At 57.9% G+C, this 13,090-nt stretch overlaps 2 protein-coding genes across 2 annotated transcripts; both read right to left on the bottom strand.

The window, feature by feature from the left end:
- Positions 1–496: 496 nt before the first annotated feature.
- Positions 497–8,691, bottom strand: PHF23 (PHD finger protein 23). The gene is made up of 5 exons (XM_075907051.1): positions 8,540–8,691; positions 6,256–6,287; positions 5,524–5,616; positions 3,501–4,158; positions 497–2,312 (listed from the first exon to the last, which is right to left on the bottom strand). The coding sequence occupies exons 1-5, from the start codon at positions 8,559–8,561 to the stop codon at positions 2,104–2,106; spliced, it is 1,014 nt and encodes a 337-aa protein (XP_075763166.1). The 5' UTR covers positions 8,562–8,691; the 3' UTR covers positions 497–2,103.
- Positions 8,692–10,147: 1,456 nt separating this feature from the next.
- GABARAP (GABA type A receptor-associated protein) lies at positions 10,148–12,065 on the bottom strand. The gene is made up of 4 exons (XM_006112120.2): positions 11,782–12,065; positions 11,305–11,383; positions 10,783–10,901; positions 10,148–10,566 (listed from the first exon to the last, which is right to left on the bottom strand). The coding sequence occupies exons 1-4, from the start codon at positions 11,869–11,871 to the stop codon at positions 10,501–10,503; spliced, it is 354 nt and encodes a 117-aa protein (XP_006112182.1). The 5' UTR covers positions 11,872–12,065; the 3' UTR covers positions 10,148–10,500.
- Between the last annotated feature and the right edge of the window lie 1,025 nt (positions 12,066–13,090).

Consider the following 13,090-nt stretch of genomic DNA (forward strand, 5'->3'; position numbering starts at 1 on the left):
ACGTGAACACGCCTCGCTCGCGCAGCTGTAGGCTGCCGTTACGACGGGGGGGAGCTGCAGAGCAGTGAGGGGACCGCCCTGGCGGGGCGGGGCCAGAGCGGAGGAAGGGATGTGGGGCAGAATGGGCGGTAAAGGGGGCGCCTGTGGGAGTCGGCGGCGACGTGGGGATGGGGGCAGAGGGCGGCGCTGGTGGAAGCTGCGCGTATCGGTCACAGCCCACTAAGTGGGCTTGGGAGGAAGGGAGGGGCCGCAAGACCCGAGCTGCTTTCCCCTCCTTGGCTGCAGGCAGGACACAGAGCACGGAGGAGCGTGATCAGCTGTTACAGCTTCCTGCGGACCCCAGGTACGGCTACAACACCCCTTTTCACAAGGGGAAACTGAGGCAGGGAGTGGGCACATGAGTGCTGCACCCTGTGACAGTTTTGGGAATCTCAGTCCCTTGTACGCTTGGTTGCTCTTTAGGGCAGTCTGGCACCTTGACTTGTGACCTAAGACCAGAGGCTTCTAGCCCTTATTGGCCTTGGGCAAAAGATTCCTCCCTCCTTCATGTTTTAGTTTCCTCTTCTCATAGGGAGATATCCACCACCTCCAAGTGGAGCTCTAGCAATGATAAAAGCTGCCCGTTGTCTGGGTCCCCAAGAGAAGAGGGATTATTTTGGTTTTGTTTGGACACTGCTTAGGAAACTCCCCTCTCCACACACACTTGTCTTAAGTGCTGCTGAAATATAAATAATAAACAATTATCAGCTGACATTCCAGCTGACCCCAAAATGATTCCTCCCAAACTTGGGAAGAACTGTGAGCTGTGGCAAAGAAAGAAATGGGGTGTTTACAGCAGGCCCTACAAAAACCTTGATCCTGACTTTCTCCATTAGGGATCCAACCTCACCTTTTCCCAATCTAGGGACCCAGTGACAATCACCACCATAGCTCCATCACGCATGCCTCCCTGAGTAGTACCAGCTCCCCTGCCCATTTTGTGTGTGCTCTAGGCAGCCTCCTCCATCCTCATCTGCTCCTTTCTAGAGGGGTTAAGCTATGGGAGTTAGCATCCCTGGGTGGAGGAGACTCATGCTCAATTTCTCACTCGCTGAGCTAGCCAGTCCCTGTGCTGAGGCCAGATGGGAGCCAGCATCCCCTAGAGGGGACAGGCCCTGTAGGTCCCTTCATCCACCACCAAGTTGGGGAACAGGGTCTTTCAGAGACTGCTTGCCTGATACAGAAAAGAGGGCAGCTCCATTCTGTACAAACGCAAAAGGGTCCACATTATTTATTTACATTCAAGCTGCAAAATATTATTAAACAAGGGGGGGGGGTAGGAATTGCACCCCACCCACTCAAAAAGAAACAGATTAAAGAGCAGTCTAAAGGGGATGGGGGGGGAAGCAAGGCCCAGTGCTCCTCCCCCACCATTTTATTCTGGAGCCCAGCCACCTTTGCAGCATTTGGACTCCCTGCTCTTCAATCTGCACCTCTCTGTTCAAAGACCCCCCTCCTTAGAGTATCCCCACCACGGGGCTGTGTCCCCTCTCCACTGGTGACAGCCGCACAGCGGCAGGCAACACCCCTTCACTGCTTGGAGGGAGAATATTTTGAACTTATAACCCCTTTCTTTCTAGCCAGAAAAACACTCTCAAGGGGAACTTTGCCACCCCCCTTTTGTTGATCTGGCTCCCTCCTCTTGCCAAACCCCACTTCCTCAATATCGTGGGGAGTGGGAGCAGGAATAAAAGTCTCCACTTTCAAACAGAAAACGAGGGAAGAAGGGGTGAGATTAAAAAACACTCAAAATAAACCCCCCCACTTTCCTTCTATTTACAGTCAAGGGGGGGACTCCCCCTTTTACCCCCCTCAATCTCTCTCCCCATCCATTGGGGTTGGAAAAAACAGCAGCTCTTAATTTCACCCTTCCATCCATCAGTTTCACTCCCCCTTGGAGTGAAGGGGGAGACTGCATGGGTGAGCGTCTTTCTCCCCTCTACTATAGAGGGAGCTTTGAACCCCTAGAGGCAATGGGGGGGGGGAAGAAATGACAGTCCAGCTGGGCTCCACACAGCAGCCCCCCGTGGGGGCTGGTGGAAGGGGAAGAGTGGGGCCAAGTCTCTAGGGCTCTCCCCCGCCCCGGGGAGCTGGTGCAGCTTTCCGTGAGCTCTCTTTGCACTTCTGGCAGTAGAAGATGTCCGGGACGTTGGTCTTTTTGATCTTGGCACAGGAAAGATGGATCCAGGTGCCGCACTGGTTGCACTCGATCATGGGCCTCCCGGCGAAAGGTTTCTGGCAGTAGCAAGTGATCAAGTCCCACGAGTCATCCCCTGAGGGGGCAGCAGAGACAACCTGGGGGTCAGGGCCTAGAGTGGAGAACTCTAGAGACACAGCTTCCCCTCTAACACTGCCCCACTGGCATCCAAGCTCTCCCATACCTATAATAGCCCTGTTCTCAATGGCATCAGAGCTCCCTCAGCCCTGCCCTACTGCAAACAGTTCCCTTAGCCCCCTTTCTCACCACTATACCTAGCCTAGTCCCACCACATTGGCACTGCAGTTCCCATAGCCCTGCTCCATTGCAAACACAGTTCCCCTGGCCTCCCTTCAACCCCATACCTAGCCTAGCTCCACCCTATTGGCTAAGTAGCTCCCATAGCCTCCTCCCTTTACTGTCATAACTACCCTAGCCTCATCTGATGACATTAGCCCCACACCATTGCCCTCATAGCTCCCCCCAAACTTGTCTCATTGCAAACACAGCTTTCTCCTAGCTCTGCCTCTTCACCCCCATGCCTGGCCTAGCCCTGTCCTACTGGCATCACAGTTCTCCTAACCCCATCCCTTTACCCTCCCAACTAGCCTAGTCCTGCCTCATAGGTATCAAGCTCCCCCAGCCAGCAGGGCATGACAGCCCCAGCTGCCCCAGGATGTGACTGACACCCTAGGCTAAGGCACAGAGACCCCTCCCACCTCAGCTCCATGCTTCAATGCCAGGTTCCCATTGCTGATGGGTGTTAAGACAGCAGAGGACAGATTAAAAAACAGACTTGGAGCCACAACTCCTAGATTCTCTCCCTGTGTTCTTAGAAGGAAGTGGGTTTGGTGGGGTGAGTGCAATATGAAATGGGGATAGATGGAAGTAGAACAGAAAGAGAAGAGAAAGATAAGTGAGAGCCTCTTCTGGGAAGGGACGACACAAGACATTCAGAAATGGTATGGCTCTTGCCAATCCCCAGCTCCTATCTGATGGTTGAGCTAGACAGGAATGTTTCAAAAGCTCATTTCAATAGCTCCAGCTAGCTCATGACACAGAGCTGGGCTGCAGGGTTCTTCCAACTCTTCCCCCCTTGGAGAAAAACTATCAGGCATTGTTTGCCCAGGCATCTCTATGGAAGATGGAAATCTGGGATGGCAGGGTCCCAGATGCTAGGGAAGCTATCAGTCCCAGTGAATCATGGGAGAACACAAGACACAGGCCAAACCGGGCAGGATCCTCCCTCACCCCAGCCTCTCACCTGACTCCACCATGATGTCTTCATCCATGACCCGCATCTCGCCCTCGCTGGAACTGCCATCCCCGTCCTGGCTGGTCTCAGTGCTGCCGCACTCCTTGCCCTCCCCACCATCCCCTCCCCCCAGTTTAGGCTCCAGGAAGCCACCTTCAGGCAACAGCTCCTCTGGGGAGGGCACCTCCTCCTCGCCCAGGCCCAGTCCTGCCCCAGGCAGCGCCACTGCCTCCTCCTCTTCTGAGTCCGTCTCACTCAGGGAGGCCTTGAGCTTCCTCTCGGCCTTTTTCAACTTCCGTTTCTTGCTCTTTTTGATACGCGAGCGTTTCTCACCCGCCGAGTCCCCCCGACTGCGCCTGGCTGCTTCGGGGATTGCCCGCCGGTTCCGTTTCTCCTTCTTTTTGTCCCCCGGAGAACCGGCCTTGGGTGCTGGCAGCTGCCGGGCAGCGGGATCCAGGTCGAAGAGTGAGTCCTTGAGCTTCATCTTCTCCAGCAAAGAGTTGTCCGCCTTCAGACGGCGGAAGGCCTTCTTCTTGGAGGACTTGGCCTTCTTGACAAAGGTCTCAATGGTGTGCAGGTCCGAGTGAGTTGACTCCCAGCCGTCACTGTCCGCCACGCTCTCTGGGCGCAGGGGGGAGCTGGAGCCCGATGGAGTCCAATCACTCTCCTGGTGGATGGAGATTAGAAAAGGGTTGGCAGGGAGAAGTGGAGTTAGCTCTGGTGTGGTTCCTGGGCTGCCTGTCCATCAAGAAGTGGGATCCAGGCTGTCAGTGAATGGGGGGGGGGGGGGGGGGGGGGGGGGGGGAGGGCATTGGCTGCTCTCCCAACATGCAACGGGGTCCAGGTCAGGAGAGGGTGTTGGCCACTCTCTGAGCGCAGAAGACCCAAACTCATGGGATGGTAGGAGGAAGTCCCTAGACTACCTAGATGACACCTCCCATCATACCACTTGGGCTGGGACCTGCATGAAGGCTTCAGGGGCAGAACTGTGCATTATGGAATTGGTAGCCTCAGCCACCCCCTATTTCCACTCCCATGCCATGCAGACAAAAACATGCCACCAAAACACTTCCCAGCATGCAACACTCCCACCAGCTAGGCCTACAGCCTGCTGGGATGTATAAATCTCTGTTTGTCAGGGTTGCCAGAGAGACTACAAGTCCCACCATGCAATGCTTTGTGGGACAGGCTGCCTGTGCAGACATGTCTGGGCAGCTGAGCTTAAAACACTACAGCTCCCATAGTGCTATGCTCCAGCCTCTCAGCTAAATGGCTGGGTTGCAAAGCACGCTGGGACATGTAGTTTTCTGAGGCCAAAGCAAAAGGGGTGGCAAGTGGAAAAGCCTACAAACCCCAGAATCCTCTGGGGTGGAGGGGAAACACCAAGAAGGGCATGCTGGGACATGTAGTGGCCCACAATGGGACATGTCAGGCTGGGAACTGTCTAGACCCTCTTGTGTTGTTAAATCAGGGGTGGAGAACATTTTGGGTCCACAGAAAAATCAACTGGGGGCCACACACAAGTGAGAAGCAAAAAAAACTACAAATCCTCGCTGATGTTCCCCTGACTGAGAAGGGGAAGACATTCTCCACAGTCCCCTCACGCACCAGAGCCCTCTCCCAACAAGCCTAGTAGATTTTGTGTGCACCAGCCCCATGGTAGGGCAATGGGAAGGGGGGCTGGAACGTGGGCTCCCCAGTGCTGGGGAGAGGGGTCCCTGAGCCTTGGGGGCTGGATCCAGGCAAACCGGGGGCTGCATCTGGCCCCTGGGCCTTAGCTTCCCCCACTCCTGTGTTAAATGGTCAACTCTGGGCGAGCCTGAGTGAGCCAGTCCCCTTCCTGGGGCTGGATGGAAGTTGGCACCCTGTAAAGGGGAGGCCCCATGCACCATTCCCTGTCCCTCCTTAGCCAGCCAGTCACCATCCTGGGATCTGATGAGAACCAGCGCTCTCTAGAGGACCTCCCTGATCCAGATAATCCCTGGCTTGGGACTAGATAGGTCCCACATGAATGACATCTCCTGGGGCTCACCTCCTTAGTGGACGGGATGTAGCCAGCGTAGGCCAGGACGAAGCTGCAAAATTTATTGAAGTCCTCAATCGTTCGCCGCCGCTTCTCGGGGGGCTGATAACAGAGACTTATTAGGACGAGTGAAATGCATTCTCCCACCCACCCACAGAGCCACCCCACCTGTTCTTACTTCAAGGCCTCCTGGGGTTAACTGCACCCCAACATACCAGGAGAACTCAGGAGGCATGGAGAGAGGTCAGGGCTTGTCTGAAATATCACACAGCAAAGCCAAACCAGAGTTAGAACCTGAGTGTCCTGGCTCCCAGCCCTGCTCCCACTACTAACCATTAGAGCCCATTCCCCAACCTGAGCTGGGAGCCAGGATTTCCGGGTTCTCTCCCTTGTTCTGGGAGAGGAGTGGGGGAGCTGGGAGCCAGGACTTCTGGGTTCTCTCCCCAGCTCTGGGAGGGGAGTCAGGGCTGGTGGGTTAGAGCAGGTGGTCTGGAAGCCAAGACTCCTGTATTTTCTCCCTGGCTCTGGGTGGGGAATGGGGGCTGGTGGGTCAGCCAGGAGGGGCTGCAGCGGCTCTGGATGGCCACAAGCCAAAGTGTTTGTTCTGTTGCAACCACATCCCATCCCAACCTCCACAGCTACCCCACCCAGTAGCCATTCTCAAAAGTGTGAGGGACATCAGTCCCCCTCTGTTCATTGTGGGACCCCAGATGGGGGTGGGTGGGGAGAACCAGGACTCACCTGCGTCTCCGCTTTGAGGCTCGGAGGTGGGTCTGGAAAATAACGGGTGGGTAAGTTTGGGGGGGCTCTAATCCCTTCCCTCATCTGAGGGCAGCAGCCTTCCTCCCCTTTTCCCTCCCCCCACTGCCCTCCCAGTTCCCTGGTTTCTGGGAGCCTCTACCCACTTGGGGGCCTGGGCCTTTATTCCCCCCCCATTCCCATTCAAGAGGAGGAGCTAAACCTCATTTCCCTGACTTCAATTCACATACAATCCATCACCCTGAGACCACTGTCCACTCTGAAGGAGAGACTCCCCAGCATTTCCTCTCTCCCCCCAGACTGAGCCTGTCCCATGGAGGGGACACCGTTTACTCTCCACACCAATCTATCCATCTCAGGCCCTGCATTTCTCCCTGTGCAGCCCCCCACGTAGACACCCCAGATATGGGAGAAGGCTGAAGAGAGAAAATGTCCCTGGGGAAAGGAACCTGCACTCCCCCGCCCCCAGCTAGGAGCTCAGGGTGTGGCCTGGCTCCTTTCCAGATCTGCCTTCCCCAAGCTCCTCCCCCCTCACTCTTTATAGGGACTGCCCCTCCATCAGCTCCCCCACCCCCTTTCACTGCCAGCTTCTCCCTTTCTCCTCCACCACTACCCCACCCTCACTGACAACTTCCCCACCCCCAGCTCAATCCCAGTCCCCACCCAGCCTCCCCTCCAAACTTAAATTTTTACCCCTCCAACTCCACTTTCCTCCAGTCTCTCTCCTCCCACTCCTGCTATCCCTTTCCCTCACTCACCCCCCTCCAGCTGCCCCTTCCCCAGTCTCCCCCACCTCTTTCCATTGCCAGCTCCTCCTCCTTCCTCCTCCACCATTACCCTGCCCTTAACTGACAACTCCTCCCCCTTCCAGGCTAGCCAGCCATCCCTTCCCCCCTACAGCCCAGTCTCCTGGCTTCCCCCACCCCGAGCTCCCTATCTATAATTTTCCACCCCAGCCTCTCCCCCCCACTGGCTCCAGCCACTCTCCCCAACCTACCTCCCCCCACATGCCCCATACCCCAGCCTCTCTTCCCCCCCAGCTCCTCCCCAATTACTCCACCCTCACTGACAACTTCCTCCCCCCAAGAAGCCACCATCTCCCCCACACAGCTCAGTCTCCTGGCTTTCAGCCCCCACCCGGATTCGGCTCTCCACAGTTAATTTTCCACACACCCCCAAGCTGCTTCTGCACCCCAGCCTCCCCTCACACGCAGACTCCAGCCACCTCTCTCCCCAATCTCCCCTTCCCCCCCCCCACACCCGTCTCTAGGTGCCCCTTCCTCCAGACAGCACCCTATAACTCTTACCCTGTGTCCACTTCAGTTTGTAGCCCCCTAAACGATCTCCCATTCCCCATAGTAGCCCCCTCACCTCTGCTCCCACTCAGGCCAGGTGGCTTCCCTCTGACCGTCCTCCACCTTCCCCATCCTGCCCCCTCCCGGTTCTCCCCGATTTCCTTTACCCCCTTCCCCAGTGTCTATTCCCTCTCTCCTTATCCATTTTCTTGCAACCCCCCACCCCATGGCCAGTTCTCCTGAAGCACCCATCCCCCTCCTTCCACAGCTCCTCCGAGTCCCGCCACCTCCTACGGTCCGGTCTCCCTCCCCAACTCGCCTCTCCCAGTGTCTCCCTCCCGTCCCTCGCTTTCCCCCGCATGCTGCTTTGAACCTCCACCCCGTCCTCCCTCACTGCGGTGCACCCCCCCAGCTTGAGCTTACTCCTCCTGCGTCCTCCCGCCCCCCAGAGCTCCCAGCTCTCGCTCCCACGGCTGTGCCCAACAACCCCCCGATCTCCCCTCTCCCGGCCCCCCGGATCTCCCCTAACTCCTCCCCTCCAACCCTTCCCTCCACAGGCCAGCCCCCCCGCCTCCCGGCTCCCCGCTTTCTATACCCAAACCCCGCCTCCTGCCCGCTTGCTAGTCTTCTCCAGCCCCGGCTCCCCCCCGCCGCGGTGCCCCCCAGCTCTCCTCCGCCGTGCCCCTCCAAGGAGTTCTCTCTCCAACCTACCCCGCCGCGGTGCCCCCCAAGGGCTGGTCTCCCCAGCTCCCCTCCCCCTGCTGAGCCCCCGAAGTCCACATACCCCCGCTGTGCCCCTACAAGAGCTGCTTTCCACCAGCGACCCCCCCTCGCTGCGCCCATCTAAGGCTGGTCTCCCCAGCTACCCCCCAGGCTGGTTTCCTTTAGCTCCCTCCCCTCACTGTGCCCCCCAAGGCTGGTCTCCTCTTCACACCCTGCCGTGCTCCCCCAGCAACGGCCCCCCCGCGCACCTTCGGGGCTGGGCTCCGCCATGGCCGCCCCGCGCGGGGCTCGCACCCCGGGCCGCTCTCTGCCTCCGTCCGGTGCCGCCCGACTCCCCGCCCCGCCTGGCCGCCCCCTCCGCTCCGCTCCGCTCCCCCTTCTACCCCGCCGTCGCAGGGCTCGACGGGAGTTGGAGTCCGTAGCGCTTCTCTCCGCTCCCGCGCGGCAGGATCGGAACTCCAATTCCCGTCAGCCCCCGCGCCGCGATTGCGCACTCGCCTTCTCTCGCCCATTCCCGACCCAGAGAGGCACGCCGGGAGATGCAGTCTGAGCGGCAGCACTACCCGCCTTGCGCGGTGACGTACTTTCGCCCCAAAGGGTGCCGGTACACGTAGTTCTCAGGGCCCTGACGTCTCTGATCCTGACTCCGCCCACGAAGCAGGCGTAGCGCTGATTGGCTACAGGCCCTCTAACCACCATAACTCCGATCCAGAGCAAGGGGCAAGACGCTTGTTCTCTCCCCACCTGAGAGGGGAGTGGAACCAAGACTCCTGGGTTCTCACCCTGGCTGCAGGAAGGGGCCAGGCTTACCAATGATTTGTGGAAGGGCAAGGTTACATCCTTAGCACTGCCCTTGCCTGATTCTTATACAAAGAGGGGGCATCAATGGCATAGGCACTTAAGGCTAGTCTCACATGTCCACTTCCCGGAGACATAACCTGACCTTCTGCCCCATGTTCCTTCTAATCTGGGAAGGGAAACCAAAGGCCCAGGGGCCGGATGTAGCCTGTATGTGCCTGGATCGAGACCCTGAGGCTAAGGGCCCTCCCCCAGTACTGGAGAGCCCAGGCTGGTCTGGTGCTCCCGTCCCACTGCTGCCTCCCTCAGGTCTAGAGCACACAAAAATCTACTAAACTGGCCCCCCTCCCCAGGCTATGGTGTGCAAGGGCAATGTCTTCCTAATGCTCAGTCAGGGGTCACAGTGAGGGGTTTTTTTTTTTTTTGTCCCCTCTTCTCACTTGTGCGCAGCTCCTGAATAGTTTTTCTGTGGGTCAGTAGCCTCTGACCCAAAAAACACTCCCCAGCCCTGGTCTAATCTTTTCCATCCATGTATGTAATGTACAGGGCTCGACAAATTAGGCAATCTACTCACCTGTGGTGAGTAGATTTTAGTCCGGTGGAGCCACAAAGCACGTTCAGCACAGGAGCAGCACGGTCTGTGTAGGCGTAGTGTGTGCTTCTGGGGGGCTGGTGAGCAGGGGCTCGCCAAGCAGCGGCAAGCCCTGGTAATATATTTATGTACACCAAGAGGTAAAAATACAAAACCTAGCTTAGCTAGGTCTGCTAACCACTTCGGTGGCATTTGAATCTCTCCTGCATGGCACCAGTGCAGAGTTTATAGAAAACACTACTCTGATCCTTCCCAGAGGGATCTATTCCTGCCCCCTTAGCTGTCCTTAGGAAGGGGTCCTGAACCCCCATGTGCTTTATCTGTACTTCCTCCCCATCCATCTTACAAGCACCCTGTGGTCAGCCATCATACAGCAAACACCCTTGATCCACCACAAAGGGATTGCCCTGGCCAACCCCTCCACTCGCCTCACACCCCACTACAGAAATAAAAATCCATACCACAATCAGGGTTTCCCTTCTCATTTTATTATGCCCCAGACCTCTCTACACACCATGTTAAGAGACTTGCCAGACAGAACCCCCTGGTGACAGGTCAGGCCCTGCTGGGGATGAGAGGTCAGCAATTTGAAGAATGCAGGGGGGATGTTAGAAAAACCCTTCATGGCCACAAATCAGAGCAGGAGATTAACCACGGAAACCCAGACAGAGTGGGGAGGGGCAGTTACATGGAGGGCTGTAATTAGGCAGTTGGGGGTGTCAGAAAAAAAAAAAAGGTTCTTATAGAGATCAACCAATAAGAGAAAGTGCAGGTCCAATTGGGGAGGAGGGCACCCCGGTAGCCAGGGAGGATGGCGCCTCACATGCCATAGACGCTCTCGTCACTGTAAGCGATGTACAGGAAGAAATCTTCCTCATGGTGTTCCTGGGAAAGGAAAGAAAGGAAGATGTCAGTACCAGGGAGAGCCAACAGGGGGTAACAGGATAGCACCAAATACTACCAGGGAAAACACCCTTTGCTGCACCCCTACCCCACACTAGCCTCTAGCGCCACCCTGAGGCCAACCCTGCCTGTCAAAGGAAAGCACCCCCTGCTGAGTCCCCACACTGCTCTGTCCCACAGCGCCCCCTCACGCCCCACCTGGTACAGCTGGCCCATGGTGGCACTGGTGGGTGGGATGACGTTGTTGACAAAGAAGAACAAGGCGTCCTCAGCCCGTAAGTGGATTCGCTTCCGGATGAGGAAGTAGAACTGTCCGACTGAGGGAGAAGAAAGAGGGGGGTCAGGATGGGAGAGGGAAATTCCTCCTTTATGCAAATCCACAGTTCATTTGCTCCACTCCCCCCCTTTCCCCATCCAAGACCCTGCAGTTGTCAGATGCTGCCTCCCCATATTATGTGGGGGGACTACAGAGAGCGGGGCATTCCCTGTATGGGGCACCCCCCAGTTTATCTAGCCCTACTTCTAGGCTTGAGGGGGCCTTCCAGAATCCCCTCCCCCCACACTCCAGAAATCCCCACCTGTCCCCTTTAAGGGTATATTGCCTCCCCCCAACAGCTCCCACAGATAACTCCTCCAACACCTCCCCCTGCACTGCCCATGCAGCCCACGGCGGCTGCTGCCCCCATCCTCAGCATGGCACACCCTGGGGACAGCACTCACCAGTGAGGTCTGACGGCACCAGGTATTTCTTCTTATCCAGGTCTCCTATTCGGGCTTTGGGGGCTTTCTCCACAATCACCTGGGGAAAGAGGGGGGAGGAAATGCCATGGGTCAGCCGGCCCCCCCAGCATTTGGGGGGCTCGGAGCACACCTCAGGGGGCGTATAGCTCCCCAAAGGAGAACTGGGATGGAGCCTGGTCAGCCACCCATTGGGGTCCAGCGAGGAACCAGCTCAAGAGCCATGTCAAGGCTGGGCTGTGGGAAGAGGCGGGGGGCTAAAGGGCCCCCCAGTGTCTGTGGATGGTAGCAGCTGGGGTACCCCTCACCCAGTAAGAGGGGAGCGAAGTACCCCCCCCGCGCACGGTGGGTCCGGCCGGACCAAGCTTCACACGCCAGGGAGGGGCAGAGCTTGGCCGGGCGCGGCCGGTGGGGGCCAGGGTCTTCCCGGCGGCGTTGGGGAGGCCTCAGCTGTCTCACCGGGACGCGGTCCGGGTATTTCTTGCGGATTTTCTCGCCCTCGCAGCGGCGGCGCTCGAAGGGCTGCTCCTCCTTGTACAGGAACTTCATGGCGGGCCGGCTGCGTCACCAGCGTAACCCCCGCCCGCCCTGCGCGGGCTGCGTAACCAGCGACCGTCCTACGTCCTCTTACTACGCCACCCGCATAACCTCTGCGCACTGAGCAGGCGCCAGTAGCGTAAACAGCGACGAGCTAGGTTAACTCCCTGCGACACCAGCGAATCCTCCGTCCGCCCTGCTCTGGCTGCGTAACCATTTCCCATGCTACATTGGCTCCGAACGCAAGCAGCGTAACTCCCTGTGCCAACAGGGCAGTCCTACTTATCAAAAGTGTATCATCACCCTCCGTACGCCGCCTGCGTAAGTGCCCCTGCCTTGTGTACCCAACCCTGTGCCATTTGCTCGCGCAACTAGCGTAACCACCGCCCGCCCTACGTCAGCTCCCTGCGCCTCTGAGGTAACCGACCCGTGCTCTATTGGCTAATGGCCTTCGCTCTGCGCCCCGCTGATTAGTTGCTCCGCTGGAGCACGTAACTCGTGTGGCCCCTCCAGCGCCACGAAACAAGCGTCTATTATGCTTCGCCACTAACGCAGCCGACTCCAGCTACACCCGCCAAGAAACACTAAGCAAATAGCGTAACGGTGGAATCACCTCGCTGCTTCCCGCGGCAGCTGCGTACGTTAACTGCTGAAGCTACGGCTTCCCGCTTTATACTGTTTGCGTATCATGAACTCCACTTGCGTACTCCCACGCTCGTGGCGTATCACTTCCTCGGCAGGGAGCGACGCTGCGAGGTTTACGTAACTCCCCCATGCCAATAAGAGGCCTTCTCAGTCGACCCATTTCGGAAACGCACTCCTCCCCGGGCAGCTACGCAAACCCAGGATTCACAGAGCTACGCCACCTGCGTGGCAGTGCGACACCAAAACAAAATAGTGCGGGGAGGCAGCGCCCCGAGGAGGGTGTGGCCACGGGGGGGGGAGGAGAGAGTCAGGCCTCGCGTAGGGGGCCCCGCAGGGAAGGATGGCAGAAGGATCGGGGGGGGGCGGGGGCAGTTTCACGTGACGTACAACGCAGAGGGCATTGCCACGTGATCACGGGAAACCCCTGGTTTGCAGGGGTTGATAGGCGACACTGCCACGTGACAAAGGCGTGGCCCAGAGAGACCAAGACCAATAGCGGACAAACGCGACGCAGAGTGGCCGTGACCAATCAGGAGGGAGCATAGCAATAAAGGGGGAGGTGCCAGAGATTGTGGACCATACCACA

This window comes from Pelodiscus sinensis, chromosome 24, assembly GCF_049634645.1.
Source record: "Pelodiscus sinensis isolate JC-2024 chromosome 24, ASM4963464v1, whole genome shotgun sequence".
NCBI lineage: Eukaryota > Metazoa > Chordata > Testudines > Trionychidae > Pelodiscus > Pelodiscus sinensis.

Bases quoted from the DNA above. Each gene is read 5' to 3' on its own strand.
- GABARAP (XM_006112120.2), bottom strand. From the start codon at position 11,871: ATGAAGTTCCTGTACAAGGAGGAGCAGCCCTTCGAGCGCCGCCGCTGC. The intron at 11,384-11,781 runs GTGAGACAGCTG...CTCTTTCCCCAG, and splicing joins AATACCCGGACCGCGTCCCG to GTGATTGTGGAGAAAGCCCC. The intron at 10,902-11,304 runs GTGAGTGCTGTC...CTTCTCCCTCAG, and splicing joins GGTGCCGTCAGACCTCACTG to TCGGACAGTTCTACTTCCTC.
- PHF23 (XM_075907051.1), bottom strand. From the start codon at position 8,561: ATGGCGGAGCCCAGCCCCGAAG. The intron at 5,617-6,255 runs GTGAGTCCTGGT...CTCTGTTATCAG, and splicing joins GCCTCAAAGCGGAGACGCAG to CCCCCCGAGAAGCGGCGGCG. The intron at 2,313-3,500 runs GTGAGAGGCTGG...CTGCCCCCTCAG, and splicing joins AGACATCATGGTGGAGTCAG to GGGATGACTCGTGGGACTTG.